Genomic DNA, 19,179 nt, shown 5'->3' with positions numbered 1-19,179 from the left:
TATGATTAAACTGGTTTTGAATTTGCTTGCCAAGGTTTTTGAAAGATTTAAAAGCATTGTTCTTGGACGAGAGAAATAATGTCCATGTATATCTAGAGAAATCGTCAACGATCACTAAAGCATAAAAGCTACCACCAAAACTCATAACCTGTGATGGTCCAAACAAGTCCATATGGAGAAGCTCCAAAGGTCTTGTTGTGGATATCATATTCTTTTTATCAAAAGAGTTTTTAACTTATTTACATCTTTGACAAGTGTCACAAGTTTCTTGAGTTTTAAAATCAAGTTTTGGCAGCTCATCAACCAAAGTATTTTTGACAGTTTATCTAGATGTTTTATGTTAATATGAGCGCCACGCCTATGCCAAAGCCAGATGTCATCCTCTTTGGATATAAAACATTTTGAAAATAGAGTAGTGACATCCTCCAGATTAACCATATAGATATTATTTATACGATATCCGACAAACTTAACTTTATTAGATATATTGTCACGAATAATACAACACTCGGAATTAAAAGATACACGGTTACTTTTATTGCATAGTTGGCTGATACTCAAAAGGTTATGTTCCAGACCTTCAACATATAACATATTTTCAATCACGGCCTGATTTGAGTTGCCAATTGTTATGGTGTCAAGTATCTTCCCTTTGTTGTTGTCTCCATAGGTGACAAACCATTTTTCTTGCAAGGATGGATCTAGGAGTTTTGATCTATCACTCGTCATATGTCTCGAGCATCAGCATCCACTATCAAGATACCAATGATGTCCATGTGCTCAAAGACATACCTGCAAAACATACATTACTTACCTTTTTCAGGTACCCAATTTATGTTGGGTCCTTTTCTGTTAGTAACTAGGGAGTTATCTCCCTTTTTCATCCATACATACACGCCACCAGGTATACCATATTTTGTAATATAACAAGAGTAGGAAGTGTGGCCATGAGTGACACAGTAAAAGCATGTAGGAACCTTTTTATTAAAAAAATTCTTATTGGGTCGATTAATAGGTCTCCTATATGGTCTTCTCCTATGCGTAGGGGGACTATATCCTAGTCCGGTATGGTCACCAACATTCCTGATTTTACTAAGCATAGTGTCTAACATGTTTTGACTCTCTGTGAGTTTTGCGAGTTTTTCAATTAATCTCAAATTTTCATTTTTCAAATCATCACAAGAATCACATACAATTGGTTGACATAAATTATTATCAGAGCAATTGCATGCATTACAAGAATAGATCAAATCTAATATTTCATTTTCCAATTTTAGTTCATCTAATTCTTTTTGTAATGAAACTATTTTTTCTTCATTTAGCAGGATTACTTTGTTCCTATCGGAACTAATCCCAGCTAATTTCTTTAACTCGTCATGCAATTCGACATATGCATTATACAATTCTTCATAAGGAGGAGAATCATCAGATGAAGTAGATGAGGTTTCAGAATATACCTCGTTATTTGCCGCTTTTGAATTTGAGCAACATGCATCATCTGTTCTCGTCATTAAGAATAGCTTTGTCGTTTCCTCTTCATCTGAGGTGTTGGATGTCATGTCCTCATCTGGTACATCCCATACTATGTAAGCTTTCTTCGATTTAAAGTCCCGAGGAGTGCTCTTATCTGAATCAACCTTCTTGAGGTAAGTAGGACATTGGAACCTCATATGTCCTGGCTTACCACATTCATGGCAAGTGAAACATTCTTTACTCTTGCCTTTCCTGGTCGATTCCCGCGCTTCTTTCTTCTGGAAACGTTTGAAGCCTCCTTTCTTTAGAAATTTCCCGAATTTGCATACGAGAAGGCTCAAAGTTTCTTCGTCTACATCTTAATATTCATCTTCTTCTCTCTCTTCTGTGGATTGAGACGTTGTTACCTTGAGATATATAATTTTCTTTTTGCGATCTGATTCTTCGTGCATAGTTAGGCTTCCAAGCTCCATTTCGTGCTCTTGAAGTTTTTCGAACAATGTCGTCAAAGGCATGGAGTCAAGATCCTTTGATTCCATAATAGCTATTACTTTTGGTTGTCATCTCCTATCAAGACGACGTAAAACTTTGTTAGTAAGGTCTCATTTGTTAAACAATTTATCCAAAGCAACTAAATGGTGAACTATATGAGTAAAACGTTTTTGCATATCACCAATAGATTCATTTGGTAACATACAAAATAAGTCATATTCATGTGTTAGGGCATTCAGTCTGGCACGCTTGACTTCGCTGGTGCCTTCGTGAGTCACTTGTAAAGTGTCCCACATTTCTTTAGCACTTTGGCACTGCGAAACCCGAAAGAACTCATCATAGGATAGGACAGATGTAATGATATTTTTGGCACGCAGGTTATACTGAACCTTTTCGCGTTCATCATCGGTCCATGGATTTTTCGGTTTATCTTTTGGTTCATCGTCCACTAAATGTTGTGGAACGAAGGGCCCGTTGACTACGGATTCCCAAATATCTGAGTCGATGGCCTCTATAAATATTTTCATGTGAACTTTCCAGTAGGCATATCATTCGCCACTGAATAGGGAGGGCGGTTAATGGATGTGCCCTCACCGCCAAAGGGGTTGGTAGAACCCATTTAATTTCCCTAACGGGTCACGCGGATATGGTTGAGCTAGCACGACGTACTAGCTCTGATACCACTTGTTAGGTATCAGTGACAGAATACACCTAGAAGGGGGGTTGAATAGGCGTCGCGGTTCCCACTTACCGCTATTTTCACCAAAGCCCTATTCTAGAAAATTACCTAGTTAATCGATTAAGGCTATGACTTGATCGATTAAGTCACACAGAATTAGCACTTACTGAGTGGCTCAATTACACTGCCAATTACAGATTATACAGAAATGATATAGCAGATATATTTGAACACAAATGAACTTTATTTGACAGTAATACTATATTCAAAATATCACCTACAATAGACAATTAAAAGATACTAAAAACAGTAAAAAGATAAGGGAAAGAAACAGCATGCAACAAGGTTTTTATACTGGTTCATTTTGCGGTCCACTACAAAACTACATTCAGTCCTCCCTTCTGATCCAGGAGATTTTATTCACTAAAATTGAAAGCAATGTGTCTTACATACACACTTCCAATTACAAGACCTTGAACGCTCCCTTCTGGAGTTCCCAGAACCTCTACCTTGGTTTGACCTTACCCAATCGCCTAGGAAAACCTTCCCTACGATCCAGCCCCAGCCAAGAGTGTGGTCTAAACTAAAGACCTTCAAGTCTTGGTGAAGACTCTCTGATCTCTTTGGTGGTATGACACCAAAAGACGACTTTCCTTGTTACACAAACAACACAAAAACAGAGTAATGTGAAGCATTAAAATAGCTCAAATATTACAAGAAAGAACAAGCTATAAATCCTATACAAATCTCACAATTACAATGAACATGTATAAGATCAGAATCATGAAGAACATGTAATTTCTACCCTTAAGAAATCTCTAAACAGTAATGAAAGAATCATGCAAGAATAAGATAGGATGATGAACACATTTGATAATATGCAATGGATGACATGTTAATTCCTAAGCATAATATTATCTCACTTTAATCTCACATGTAATTCTCTCTGCCTATATGAGATACATTGAACATGAAAATACGCAACTTAGCAATTCTAATATGAATGTATGAATGTATAAAATCGTATTGAAATCTGTTGAAAAAACAGTTTATATAGAAAAGTTGTTTTTCACCCAATTAATCGATTATGTTGCTTGTTAAACGATTGATGGGTTGCTAGAGAGTAACTGAAATATGTTTTTCAATTATCTCTTGAAACTGTTAAAAATCGTTTTCACGTTAATCGATTAAATCTTTACTTAATCGATTAACTGACATATTTTTAGTTAAGATGTTAATTGGTAAACTGCCTATATGCTATGCTTATCAATTATACATGTTTTACCTTTATGTTATGCCTAAAATGCACAAATAACATGTTTGATTGATGCATGAACATATAATAAACTAGATGGCATGTCTCATGTAAATGATATGATAATTTTTAGACTTTGTGAGATTTGCATCTAGGTTTATCTAACCTGGACTCAATAACTAAGACACATCTAAGTCTATAGTCTAGACATGAAGCTCTTGAATCTTTGGCATGTTGATTTGTTGAGTTGTCTTTAAGCTTTCACTAAGTCTTTTGTCTTCATCAAAACATATGCAAGCTTAAGTGCTCTCTTAACACATTACACTTTCAATGATTAATAATTATGTATAATCATATTAGACTAAAATCTTTTACTTTTTGAACTGGGGTGAAACAAAACATTGAGGGTTATGTGTGGTTGGATTAAAAGGTGAAGGAAAGAAAGTGGATGAATTTATAAGTTTTTCTTCCTTTGATTTTTATAGAAAAGTAAGATGGAAAGAAAAATGTTGTGTAACTCTACAAAAACCTTTTTCACCCCATTGTGTAAAAAATGATGAGAAACCAACAATCAATGTAGAATTACAATCTTACCCGTAAAATCATAGATAATATACTATAGTTGAGATAGACAAACATAATAGATTAAATGACCTTGAAATTTGTATAAATAATATTTTAATTAATTTTAATATAATATACTTTTTATACATCACTATTTATAGAAATATTTAATTCTAAGATAAAAATGAATATTTGTATGTTAATATTTGTATCTCTTTAATTATGGATTATGAATATTTATGTCATTTTGTCTCATCATATGTTTTATTTCCTCTTTTATTTTCTCTTTTTCTTTCATACCAAACAATTAAAAAATTATTTTTTTTTAATGTTTTTCTTTCCTCTAACTTTCTTTCCTTAATTTTTTTCCTCTCATTTTCCCTTACAAACCATACATAGTGTGGCTGAACGTCTCTCCCTTATTAAACTAGAATCAAACAAAACACTAAAGTATGTTCATTTTTTATTTTAAATGAACTGGGCAGTTAGTTTCCAAGATTATTTCAGGTTAACTTATTTAAATTATCATACGAATTTTGACTAAATCCAAAATAATCCAATCCCAGTATGAACCAAAACCTTTTATAAGTGCAATCAAGACTTTGTCAGAGTTGGTGGTTATAACTTGTGCTGGCTGTTTAGCCACATCGTAGGTAACAAAGATTCTGAAGGTAGAATCCAAAACCAAAAAGTTTTCAAATACCACTGAACACTCATGGACTAAAAGCTTAATTAACCCATATACTTCTAAAGAAAAAGACTGGTTCAAATATAAAACGAATATTGATAACGTATTTAAGGTGAATCCCACTTATGAGGGGAAACAGAGCAAATGGTGGCTTAAATAGGCCTGGTTGTAGCCTAATAAGTTTCTTTGTCTATTAAGTTTTTTAAGTTTAAGTATATTTAAAAATATGATATGACCTATTAACCTTTTTAAAAGTTTATTATAATATAAGATACTTAAATAAGTAGACCTTTAAATAAGTTAATAAGATCTATCTTTAAATAAGTAATTTTAATTAACAAATCTTACATCCCAAATAGGTAATCTATAGGATTTATATATTTTATATTTGCTTCATGTATATATTATATAAAAATTAAGCATAAATATATAAATAATTAACATAAATTTATATAGATCAACCTTTTAGATTTGATAGCTTTTTAAGAAGTTTGTGTCTATCCTATTTAGGTCAACTAAATTTTCAGAGCGTAAGTTATTTATTAAAAATGACTATTATTTATAGGTTAGATATTAGGCCTAAACCTATTTTTATCGTACCAAGAGTAGTTTGAAACATAATATATTAGAGTATCTACAATATTTTCATTCTTATTTGGATCTCATATATTATTTTATGATTTACTACAATTCCTCGTAAAATAAGACTAACATCTACTTTTTCACACAATGACAAACATCATTCTTATTCTTATTTGAATCCCACAATCTACCCCACACTTTTATATTTTACAATAAATATAGTAAAATATTAAGAATAATTACTTATTTATTAATAAAAAATTAAAATTGTTATAATTTATTATAAATATTAGAAATCAATTATAAATAAAAAATATAATTTTGTTGTTGACATAGATGCAATTAGTGGAATTTTCGTTCAAGGAAGACAAATTGAGGTTCTTCAAAAAAAATTTAATTTTAGTTTCTCCAAAGTTTTAATATTTTATAATGATTTTGGATATGTTAATGTTTATATATATTTTGATATTTCTGGATATGTTTGTGCTTGTATTTATTCCTGGATTGTGTATTTTCATTGATCGTCTCTCCCGAACAAGGAGTGTTCTTATTTAGTCACTTTTGTTCTTCTTTAGAATAAAACACAGAGAATAAGAACACCTAAGTGGAATAACAAAATAAGAATATTTTTATTCTATTAACAACAAACACCGGATGCTCTTACACATTAACTTTTTGGGAATTGAAAACTCAGTAGTAGAAGTACCATGTAAATTCTGAAAAGCGCAAATCATATTTCTATACCTAGTCAGCTACTAATGAAGTAATCCACTTTATTCCATAATAACTAAAAAATAGGCAAGTGGTCATAGTTTCCACTCACTTTGATCCAAATTTCATATTCATTCCATCTGCCAAAAGCATACAATATTCTTCATCATACTAGCTAGTTATTTACATACCCTTCTGGCTCCTACAAAATTCTAAACCTGAAAGAACCATATTAAAAACTTGATTCTTTATTCCTCTCCTAAGCTCTACTTCATATATTTATTAGAAAGGTTAAGAGTTATTTAAAAATGTCTTAACCTTCTTCAGTTCACTTGGATATATGAGCACAGAATCTAAGCAAAGACCACCTTTAGTGTGTGTGCAATCAATTTGGGTCATTGAGAATTTGACTGTTGTTGATGCATTGCCATCTTCTACCACGAAATCGCCTGCATGGTAATAGCACCAATTGCCAGGTTCTTTCAGAAAACACTGCGATGCGACGTATTGTCCATCGGAAATCCATAGCTGGAATCTCACAGGCTTTTTGTCCCACCCATGAACATGCTCGGTGTTGCAGACGCGTCGTCCGAATCTCTTTGAGGCTCGCCCGAGATGTATTCTGAAGTATAAGCTATATCTCCCAGCAGGAAATGGGAAGTCAACTTTCCCATCCACTTCAAACCACCAGGTTTGCTGGAGGTATGCAACACTGCTGAATCTGAAAATGGTAGAGATGGTGGATTGATACAAAGCTCGGTTTAAGTGTAATTAGACATTTACACGAGATTTATTATTTCGACAAATAAACTACATGACTATGAGCTTCACAACCAGGACTATCAACCAGAGTAATACAGTCTTAATCAATAGTTCAATGCTACATGATTTCCTTTTACAACAGCACAATGTCTAGAATGAAATCAAGCCAGTGCAGAAGATGAGAACAGTACCACAAGCAACAACTTTGCATGATAGGTGAAGTCAGAACTTAGAACATATCATTCATTTCTAGTATGGCTAGAATACTACTGAACATGGGGGAAATGCAAATAGACACCTAATTTACAAAGACAAAATGTACTAGAACATAAACGCACCATTGTTACTTTCCCAAATAGTCTACTTTAGCTTAATTCATCAAAAAGTTTAATTGAAAAGCATTAGTTCATTAAACTTAGTCCTATGGTTGAAAAGATTTTATCATCTCAAAGACTAACTTTCTTGAAAAAACATAGAGAAACACAGAGTATGTACTCCCCCACCCAAACAAAAAAAATCAAGACTTGTAGTTTTAGAAGTCAATTTTTTTGAAAATATAACAATGCAAGTCTTAAAAGGGAAGGCTATAATTGCATTTTATAAGTTCTGAAGCTCGGGTTTTGCTTGGTTTGTGGGTGGAACATTGAAGGTGGAAATGAATTTCAACCAAAACCGTAAACTAAGTTGAAAATGAGTTACAAGGTGTTTTCCTCTTCTCATATTCTTGCTGCACCAAGCAAGTATAAAATCATTTGTGTTCCAAAATCTCCACCTTACTGTTTTCCATTCCAAAATTTCCGCCTTCCTACCATCCACAATTCTCAACCAAGAAGGTCCTTGAATGTTTTTGCTATTAAGTAATTGCTCATGCAATTCTCACACTGGGTGGTGGGATCTCCTTAAAGTGGTGACTCCAGATTGGTATTAACTATTAAGCAGATCCCATATAAGAATTGAGAAAAAACGGTCCAGTGCATAAGGCTCAACCCAGTAGGGTCTAGGGCAGGTAGATATAAACGACCTTAACCCACAAGCGGAGAGACTGTTTCCAAGATTGAGAATTGAGATTTTTCATTCCTAAACTTCTGGTTTTCCCTCCACACTCTGCTTCTACAGATTTTCCTCTCTATTTTATGATTAAAAATATTTCAATCTGAGACATAAAATCAATAGCAGACACTTGAAAACAACAAATATTAGAATAAATAAGACAACAAAAAACCTTCTTTGGGAGTTTCAAGAGAAGTTATCCTCAGCATCATTCAAAAGCTTTCATAAGCAATCTACTACATGGTAATAACAAACATAACTGTTCCCAGCTTCCCATTGCTATAAAATTTCTACAAGCTAAGATGAGTGTGAAGAAGAATCTCACCTCGATTCTTCGGTGGGGATATGGTTCCAATATCTCCTATCATCAATCCCTGTTATTGATAGTCCCTTGGCCGACACCGACATACAAATCTTACCTAAACTTCTATCCAGCCAAACTTTCTGCAACAAAAAAAAACATACACATATTTTCAAACCGATCAAAATGGAAGCTAAGCTCATCAAAAATTATCAATGGAAAATGATACTGGCACTCCAAAATTCCAATACACACTCCTTATTTAACGATCACAGTTTTAATATTTTTATTTTATAAAACTGCAATCATGATATAGCCTTACCCATTATCAATTCCTATCTTCTTTACCTTGTTGGTCTAGCAGGACAAGGTCCTGCTAGATCTCCATGATGACCATAAAGAGTTCGACTCACATGAGCGACACTTGTTCGGAAAAGTAGTTCCTTACGCAGAAAGGATAGATACTTGGTAGTACTAAAAAACTCTTATCTTCTTTTCTAATAAAAAACTAAACAAACACAACACAATGAAAATAGAAAAGTAAACTTTCAAATTTCCATAAAGATCTTCGTTTCTTCAACATTTGATTTTAAAAATACAATCTTTTCCCTAAAGGGTAAAGTAAAAACGAATCATTTTCATATTTACCTTGGTGCCATCATCGAAACTATTGACCCGGCAAAGCCTTGCATAAATCCCTCTCATACCCAAATCGCAAGGAAAATCATTAAAAATCTTGCGAACAATGACATCATAATTTGAAGGCAGTTTCGATTCCCAAACGAAATCAGCCCAAGAAGCACCACGAAAAGTGCGATTCAACGTAGCTAGGTTGCAAATCTGAGGAGGATCCATGTAAGCCATGATAAGTGCAACACAACTCTCAGGTAAATCCTCAAAGGTGGGTTTGGAAGGAACAATCAGAGAGTGATTTGGGTAAGGTTTGAAAAAAGAAGAAAATCGAAGACCCATTGAGAACAATAATAGATTTTTGATAGAAAAACAAAGGTTGGTTCAATTTGATTTAAACACTTGTTATTGTTATTGTGTTGGAAGAGAGAGAGAGAGGGTTGTTGGTGCATCTGACAAAGTGAATAAGAGACAGCGTGAATCTGATTTGGACGGAAAGGTAACAATGAATTTGAATCCAGAACAATATGTTCCCAAATAATATTAAAAATCATATGTATATTAATTATAAAATGTAAATATTTATTATTTTTCTATTTATTATTGATATGAGTTATGATTTTTTTTTTTCCATAATCCTCGTTCGAACCGGAGACAATCTTATCCAAGTCAGGAATATTCATAGATACGTGAAGCTAATTCTTCCAGCGGACATTTTTTTTATTCACAAGACTCGAACTCAAGACCTTACTTAAGGGGAATCAAACATATATCACTTGAAGCAACGGATTAGTTGGTATATGAGTTATGATTTGTGAGAAGAGATCTTTGTCCAAAATCAATGTGTTGTAAACCATCTACAATTTTCTAATATTAAAAATAATCGTAACTGTTTTTTGGATTTATCTAATCAATCAAATGTGATTTTTTTAATGCCTATTCAATCTTTCTCATTTTACAATATTATTTGGATGGATTTCTAGTCAAAATAATAATTACTAAAACTATAAAAAAAATTGATAATTAAATTTTCTATTTAATGTGAGTATCAATTTAATTTTGATTTCCTTGATATTAATTTGGTGTGAATATCTGCACTTTAATTTCGAAAAAAAAAAATTATATTTATAATATTTAAAATTAATATATTTATGATACTAATAATTTCATAACTGGTAATAATATAAGAGTTGTTCTAAGAAATTAGTTTTTTATTCAAAAAGTGAAGGATATCATTAATTGTTTACAAAAATTAATAAGAAGTTACCATATTTACAATCAATCTATGTTATTAGCATGTTAATCAACTAAACTTTACTGAATGCTATAATCTATACTGTACTGTCTATTTTATATGTTATTACAGCCGAGAATCCATTTTCAATTCTTATTTTGTCCTTAATATTTTTTAATTATAGAAAAAAAATTATATTATCATATGTAACTACTGTTAACACAATAATCACATATCTCACCTTAAATTGAACACTATAATAATTACAAAAAAATATAACATAAAGCACACCCAATATAAAAAATATTATAATTCTATAAAATAAAATATATAAAAATTAAATACTTAATAACATAAAATAAGAATGTGGTTCGATAAGTATGAAGTACTTGTTGAGACACTACATTTATAAAACCAAAATAATTAATTACACATAATTTTCATAATTCAAATTTATCATTTTGTAACTTCACTAAAAACTATAAGAAATTTCCACATTATGTCATTTGCCTTCATTTTTTTCAATCAATTCATCACTACTAGTCGATACATTCTCCTACTTTTATTTTCTTTTTCCTCAACTCAAAAAAGATACAATTGACGACTAAAAAATCAAGTGAAAAATATTCAACAACTCCCTAATGATTACTAGAGACACATTTCTAGAATTTTTCAAAAGCTTTATCTATATCATGTCAATTACTATATATTCAATTTTATTATTTTATTAATCTCCTTAAAAACATTATCTCCATTGAATTCCTATATTACATTTTTTATATTGAAATTATTATTTTTTAATCAACAGTAACAAAAAAAAGATGATACTCTTTATATTAGAAAAATAAGAATGTTGGTAGATCAACATTGTGGACATGCTAGTATTAATGTTGCGTAAATAAATTAAATAAATAAAATTGTGATATTATCATGATTATGTATTCAGGAGTACAACAGTTATTACGAGAAGCTCTAAATTTTTAGTTGGATTATACAAAAAGTTATGTTTGTAACATCTCTACTTAGAAAGAAATCAAAGAATAATAGGGAAAAATCTCTCCCCATGCATTCTACTTGAACCAACGGGTAAGGTTTTGGGTTCGAGTTTTATGGATGGAAAAAATATTCGCTATGAGAGTTAGTCTCACATACCTATAAATGTTTCCAGCTTAGACAAGATTGCCTCTACTACGATAATACTTGTGGGAAACCAAAAAAAATCATCAAGCCCCTCATAAGTCAAAAATCCAAGTTTCAATTTTCTTCTACAACTGTATAAAGGTGGAAACTCGAGAGGGATTATGTTTGCCCAAGTTCCATGAAACACTACCCTTCATATGGAGGAGCAATTAAAACAAAAATAAATCATTTCCTATAATTGTTCTCATGATCCAAATATTCCATAGTTTTAGAATGTGCCATAATTAATGTAGATAGAGTTGATATTCCTTCTAGAGATGTAGAAAGAATGTTTTAACATTCATGAAAATCTCACTCATTTGAAATTATTAGATTATTATATTCGCTAGAAGAAGAAAAAATGTATTGGAAAATGGAAAGTAATATGAGTGAGACTCCTCTCCATTAATGGAGAAGCAAGTGGTGTAGAAAAGTGAACAAAAAATAACATATATTGACACTTATATCCCTTTTATCCTTTTATGCGTAATGATATTACACTTCTACCCTTAAAATATAAAGAAAAAAGTCATTTGCCTCTCCGTTACTTGAGAAGAAGAGTCTTACTCAAGTAACATTGATGGGGATTAACTTAGTATACTTTTATTGCCATATCAACACTTCTGTATTATTAATTAAGAATACAATTTTTTTCACCAGATTAATCTTTTTATTAATTTTTACCAAATTAATTCTATGATTTTTCTCCTTTTCACATTCACACTATCCAACCTGTTGCCACGTCATATATTTCATATGATAACCACAATAATTTATTTTTCTTTAGTTCCTACTAACATCTGTCATTTCAAGAGATTCAACATTATCTTTTGACAATATAAATACCTAAGAATTTAAGGGCATATTACATTACATGGCCAACTTCTTATTGATACAAAACAACATAATTTGATATGAGAGTCATACTAATTCAATAGTTAGATATCTAAATATTTTTATAATAGAGAACTAAAACTTCAAATGCAATATTTTTAACGTCTAGAATAAAAATGACAATCTGTTGAATAATGTTATATTATTATGATAATTCGGATTAAATAAATCCCGGACATGTCACTTTCAATGCACATAGAGTTGATAAATGTTAATTCAAATGATATATATATCACTTATTTATGGTTAGATTTTTTTTTACATATATTAAATACATCAATTTTTAATAAAGTAATGGTGAAATTACATTATTTTCAATATAAAATTATTTCCTTTAAGTCATTACCATTATCTCTAAGAGTTGAGATAAATAAAATCATTTTAACATTGATATATTCTTTAGAGTTTATTACACTTAAAAATATTTTTAATTATATATTATAATTCTTAAAAATATTTTTTATTATATATTGGTCTAATAATATATGCACATTCTTCTATGTACAGGTGAACTTTATTGGCCTATTTACAAGAAGACACCATCCTATTAACAAATGCAAGCTAATTTATAAACCTCATTAAATAGTATACCTTTAAATTGATTTACACACCATAACTTTCATAATACTTTAATTTTCAGTGGAGTTAATATGGCAGATATGTTAACATGTGTTGTAGCATTAACCTTTTGAATAAGAGTTTAAAATATGTAGATTGATAATGTAAATTTGTTACGTTGTTGTCAGTACATTATTTACTATTAATTTGTATTATTTTTATTTGAGAATCAATAATGATTAATCAATCAATGAAAAATAATTTGCTGACAATATAAAAACATTTACATTGTTAATCTATACAAGCAAAAGAAATTATTTCTATTCTATTATCAATCCGAATCTGCATAAATCATATTATCCTAAAACTTCTATATACCTTTCATAATGTAAATAGAATTTTATATACCTTCTATATTAAACCATTATCACTTCAAATAATTGATTTAAAGTTATTTTATATTCTTATATTGTAAATATTTTGATTTACATAATTATTTTTGCTTCAACCATACAACTTTAATATTTATACTGTATTATTAACTTCATACATATCTCCATTTAACTAAAAACTTAGATATTTCATTAACTATAAGTATTAAATATATTTTACAAATCTAACATGGAGTGGCCTGTATAAATACACCCGTATACTGTTAGTTAATCTATAAAAAAATCAAATCAGATAGTTGGTTAGAAAAAAGAGTGAAAACTAAATTAAGGTGCCAATGTGCCACAAAAACATAAAGATTACTTGCCTGACATTGTTTTACAAATAAATCTCTTCTGCCTATGGTAGTATACCACGACAAGGGTTGATATAAAAAGTTGGTGGAAATTGGTGGTTCTTATTTGTTTTGCATTTCCAACATTGATATTTGTTTTGCAGAGTATCGTGTCAAAAGCATATGCCACATTTTACTTTATTCTAAAAAAATGGATACCGTATAAATCAAGATCACATATTTCAAAAATTTCAAATTTTTATTTCTTAAGTCTATACATTCTATTAAGTAATATATAAAAATTATTTTCTAATTTTGTGATTTTTTTAATTAATATCATTTTTTAATTGAATTGAAACATCAATGAGACACCAAAAATGAGATAAGTGATATGTATGGATGACCTAAAAACTTGCACATATCTTTTAGCTCTTATTACTACTTTAGGAATAAGGATCCTCTCAATTAATGGAGAAACAAATGATTGTTTTTATTCATATTTTCAATGACAAAATGTGATTTCATGATAAACAAATGAATAAAAGTGGTATTACATATTAGTTTTTGTGTGTTTTTAAGTGTTACTTGCCTCTCCATTAGTGGAGAGGATCCTTAGAGAGGAGTGATTATTAGTCTCCTATAGATTTTTTAATATATGCATTGATAATATAAATATTTATATATAATCAGTATATTAATTACCATTCAATTGCATTACTTTTGTGAAGAGGAAGAGTCAATGATTAAAAATAATGATAAATTGATAGAATATAAAACTTTTATGATACCAGTTTATATTTTTTCTTCTCATTATCAAATTTATTATGATATTGATATGGTAGTATAATAATGTAACTTATAATTCACTAATTAAATTACATACAAGTGAAATTACATATTCATATATATTATATACTAATATTAATATTGAAAAACTTATAAACTAATAAATAATTGTAAAATAAAATGTTCAACTTGATAATAGACCATATTTTAGAAATATAAAAAATACAGTGGTTATATATTCAATCCTCTACCATAATATGTACTATTGCATAACTTATATAATATAATACCAATTTTTGGATGAATCTTACCGATAGTTTTAACTACGGCCTCTACTCGATTATGATGATATAAAGTTTAGAAATACATTCAATCTGTCTAGATGTAAAGAAAAAAAGATTACATATTCCAATGGATACATGTTTAAATATATTTTTAACTTCGTACTGTATTCTAATTTATAAACGTAAATAAGAGTTTGGTAGCCTTAGCTAGCAGTACTTTCGGTGGCTTTATTTATACGTGCAGTGAGTGGATGAGAAAAATTGTTATCTTAATTAGTTAATTTGGTTTTATTTGAAAGTATCTTGGTGTGTGAAATTTTGGTTCCTTCTGTAGTTCTGTCTATTTTGTGCATCCACTATCGGGAGTGGGATCCTCTGTCCCAAAAAGTTGTTGTCTCCATCCAATAGTATTCCATAAAATAATATAAAATATTAATTTATTTTTTATAGTTTTTTTAAATTAAATGATGCATTTTGATTGACTTGAGACACCATTGGTGAAAGAAGATCTCTATCACTACTGTTGGGCCCCAATCATGTCCCCAACCACGTCCCTGACCAATCACAATGAGCAAAATTGATAAAGTTATAAATATTTAATTTTTTTTTAACTGACGTGGTATAATAGGATTGGTCTGGGACAAGGTTTGGGACAGCAGATCCTTCCAGGTATGAAGCCATAGACTATTCCCATCCATCGCATCCCAAAACAAGAAATATCTGAAAAATTCGTAACTCTCTTTCTGCTGCTTTTTTTCCTGGTTGGTTTGGAACGTTATGTAACTATTAATACAATTTATTGATTCTTTCTCTGATTATTAACAATTATCCAGTTCACTATATTACCAAATTTGATTACTTTACTTGTAAAAGAATAGGATATTGTTAGAGTCTCTCACATATATAAGTTGGATTAGAACAATGTTTTAATTTTGCATTGTATATATATAATATATCAACGTAAGTTCATTAATAAATAAAAATATGAATTAATAGGTATACATTGATAAGTGTAAGTGTTTTTTACACTGTCAATAAATCATTCATCATTACACTGTCAGTGCACAGATTTTAAACTCATAAAAATATTATTAACCCCGTACTACATGTGTTACTATTTCCCAAAGAATTATAAGAGCTGAACAAATAAGTGGTTAGCTGCAGATAAGTGCAGTGCAGCAAACAATGTTGTTGAGATTCTATTAGTGAACATTTTCAACAAAGATAGTAGTGAGTATACATGATATTTATATACGTTACCTCAAACTGTATCTCAAACCATGTTTTGAATCAATGATATTAAACAAAAAACAAAACAAAAAATAATGAATATATAATTTTTAAATTGATATGACATATTTTTCTTAGTGAGAGACATGGTCTGGCACACAGGACCCTCCCTCCTCCCACTCAATTGGACTAGTCTTTTATAGTCAAGACTTCTGGCAATAACTTGTGCATGTTAAGTTGGTTGAAATCTGCATTAGTTTGATAATTAAACTCATAATAAGTGCATGCATACATTGCTACTTTACATTGAAATTATTTTCTGAGTGAAGAAAGGATTGATAGAAAGCCAGAGAGTAATTTGTTGAAAGTAAGATCAAATAAGAAAATAGAATAGATAAACAAAATATAAAAATATAAATAATAAACAGAGTTGATTGCAAAAGATCAACAGGACAAGTCACTGAATTCATTTCATATATATAATCAAATATATCAATCACATGGTTTACATAAATGAATGGAATAAGAGAATTTCTGCTTACACAAAAGAATCAAATAATGATCACAAATTGACTCCAAATGTATCTAAAAGTTCTGAACTATGTATAAGATCAGAAAAAACTATTGCTGTATTCATAGAAATTAAATCATATCTGCTATAAAGAATGAAAGAATAATAATGACAACTTTCCTATCTAAGAAGAATACTCTCACATACCTTAGTCCTGTTGTATATTTCTGACAAAATCTATGTATGAAGAAAATAAAACCTGTGGCAAATTAAGTTGGCTGAGAAAAAGTGTTTGAAGTGCCAATAGCATCAATTGGTGTCCATGCAGAAACTGTATATAGAGGTTGTTCTAGCCAACTCAAAGTAACTCCTGTTGCTTCTTCACTCTCTTGCTTCTTCACATTGTAATTCTCACAAGGGTACATCTTCAATAGTAACTTGCTTTGAAACATTTCCCTCTCAGTAATTCCAATGCATCTGAACCCTCCTTGTTCCGCCATCATCTTTGTCCAATTCCGAAAGCTCTCGTGCCTCTCCAATCTGTGACTCCCTTCACAAGCAATGATGTTCCTTATGTCTCTTGCATACATTTCCTCTATCTTTATTCTCATAGGGCTCTCTTGTGGAAGGCAGTGATCAATTGAATCAAACAAAGCTGAGTAATATTTCAAGGCATTGCACACTCTTGTTTCCAACCTTGGGTCATTGTGTTCTGCTTCTTGCTCGGCCATCACGACGACAGTAGGATTCGTGCTACGAATGAGGCCAAGAAAATCCCTCAGTGCTGTTCCTGTTCCATCATAAAGGGTCTTGTGGAGCTGCAAAGCACAGTTCACAGCTACACTTTCATGGTCCTTCACATGAAGCATCCAAAGCCTCACATCTTCGAGTCTATCGACAACTGGATGAAACTCAAAGGGAAGGTTCAATGCCTCGGCAAAACCTTGCAGCCTGTCACCAGTTTCATTCAGCTCTTGCTTGGATTCCCCTATGCCTGTGATTCTAACATGGCTTGGAGGGTTAGTCCTTGAAGCTAAACTTTGAAACAAGCTAGGCCATTGAAGCCCTTGCTTTATGTCAAAATCTATAATGTGAACCTTGTCTTTCCCTTCAAAAGATCTCAGCAGCATCTCATTGGAAGTAAAATGAATGAACTTGGGAATTGGAGTAATCTGGTTCAGAAGCCTTAGTACATTGCCAGTTTCATCTTCCACCACCCTTTCTAGCTCCCTTGAAATGTTGATATGAAAAATCTGAGGCCAAAGCCTGGTAACCCTTATGGCTAAGGCTTCTGTAAAATAAGCACAAATCCGGCTTATTGCGGTTCCTCTCGGAGATGCAAGTTCACCTAATTTTGCTATAAAATGGTTGATTGCAGCAACATTCCTTGATCCAATAGCATCAACACAAGCTGTTAGAAAACTAACCAGCTCAAATTCGCGATGCTTCTCTCGGTCATCCTCCTCACCTGCTTCCACCTCTGTGCCTTCATAATGATAAGGATCCCCTGAGCCATTACCAACTTCATGTTCTGATGGTGCATTCTCATTCAGCCTAAAACTCAAGCTTTGGCTTTCTGATGAAGCATTGGACACTGAACCTTCCTTCCCCCCCATGCATTGGCTACTCTCAACAACATTCTTCTCACCAAAATTCTTGATCTTAGTCACACCAAACTCCATTTCCCCCCATGCATGATTGTTTGATAATGGCAAAGGTGCAGAAACCACTTCACTAGGAACAAAGCATACCCTTTCATCTTCCTCTGAACCAGTCATAGACAAAGGAACTTGAGGGTGTTGAAACCAAAAGTTACCAGCACCCATTTGTGCTAAACTCAAACTATCTCCTTCATGAATATAACCAAAATCACTATTATCACTACTACCCTTTTTCCTCTTGGCTCTGCAGGCTACAGAATCTTCAACAGAACCATGTTCTGCAAGCCTCTTCAAACCCTTAACACCTTTTTCCCAATACCCATCATTGATCTCTCCCTTGCATTCAACAAATGCCATTGTCTGAGTATTATGCTTCAAAGAACATGTGCTGGTCTTGGCTTCCATTGGTTTTTCCACTGAGAGTGTCATAGGCTTCAAAGATTGTTGTTGAGAACGTGGGGTTTCTTTCCTTGGAAAATTGCATGATGATGGTAAGTCCAATCTGTGTGTGTTCATGGAAGAAGGTAGGTGGAGATTGCAAGCTTGGTTCTGAAAATGTGCTGATGATGTTACTTGATTCCTTAATCTGTGCCTTGGTGACAACAATGTTGAACTAGAACACCCCGCCAACATTGTCTATGGTTTTTGTAACACTTGATATTTCACCTCTTCTTCAATGGTGAAAAATGCTTCTTTTTCTCTTCACTTTGTTCTTATCTAGTAATAATTTAATGAAGTATAGAGGAAATGTATGTTTTTTTTTGCTTCAAGGTATCTAAAACTTGATTTGAATGTTTGATATGATCTATGTGAGTGTGTGAAAATCCTAATGAAATAAAAGGAATCCGATGAATATACAAAAGAAAAAGCAAACTTTAGTGTTTTTTTTTCCTTTAGAAATTCCAAGTGTTCCTATATGAGTTGAATCTGT

At 31.5% G+C, this 19,179-nt stretch overlaps 2 protein-coding genes across 3 annotated transcripts; both read right to left on the bottom strand.

Moving 5' to 3' along the window:
- Positions 6,490-9,675, bottom strand: LOC109349976 (F-box protein PP2-A12-like). Its single transcript, XM_019591065.1, has 3 exons — positions 9,206-9,675; positions 8,582-8,700; positions 6,490-7,165 (listed from the first exon to the last, which is right to left on the bottom strand). The coding sequence occupies exons 1-3, from the start codon at positions 9,527-9,529 to the stop codon at positions 6,736-6,738; spliced, it is 873 nt and encodes a 290-aa protein (XP_019446610.1). The 5' UTR covers positions 9,530-9,675; the 3' UTR covers positions 6,490-6,735.
- LOC109349974 (scarecrow-like protein 28) lies at positions 16,694-19,150 on the bottom strand. Of its 2 annotated transcripts, XM_019591064.1 has the most exons (2): positions 16,904-19,149; positions 16,694-16,859 (listed from the first exon to the last, which is right to left on the bottom strand). In XM_019591064.1, the coding sequence occupies exons 1-2, from the start codon at positions 18,879-18,881 to the stop codon at positions 16,825-16,827; spliced, it is 2,013 nt and encodes a 670-aa protein (XP_019446609.1). In that variant the 5' UTR covers positions 18,882-19,149; the 3' UTR covers positions 16,694-16,824. The 2 variants fall into 2 exon arrangements, with proteins under 2 accessions (XP_019446609.1, XP_019446608.1); XM_019591063.1 differs by having other exon boundaries at positions 16,857-19,150.

The sequence above is a fragment of the Lupinus angustifolius genome, chromosome LG06 (genome assembly GCF_001865875.1).
Source record: "Lupinus angustifolius cultivar Tanjil chromosome LG06, LupAngTanjil_v1.0, whole genome shotgun sequence".
Classification (NCBI taxonomy): Eukaryota; Viridiplantae; Streptophyta; class Magnoliopsida; order Fabales; family Fabaceae; genus Lupinus; species Lupinus angustifolius.
This window is presented reverse-complemented; position numbering and strand designations above follow the sequence as displayed.

Coding starts and splice junctions, on each gene's coding strand:
- LOC109349974 (XM_019591063.1), bottom strand. CDS start 18,881: ATGTTGGCGGGGTGTTCTAGTTCAACATTGTTGTCACCAAGGCACAGA.
- LOC109349976 (XM_019591065.1), bottom strand. CDS start 9,529: ATGGGTCTTCGATTTTCTTCTTTTTTCAAACCTTACCCAAATCACTCT. Junction 8,701..9,205: donor GTTTCGATGATGGCACCAAG/GTAAATATGAAA, acceptor TTTTTGTTGCAG/AAAGTTTGGCTGGATAGAAG. Junction 7,166..8,581: donor ATCCCCACCGAAGAATCGAG/GTGAGATTCTTC, acceptor TACCATTTTCAG/ATTCAGCAGTGTTGCATACC.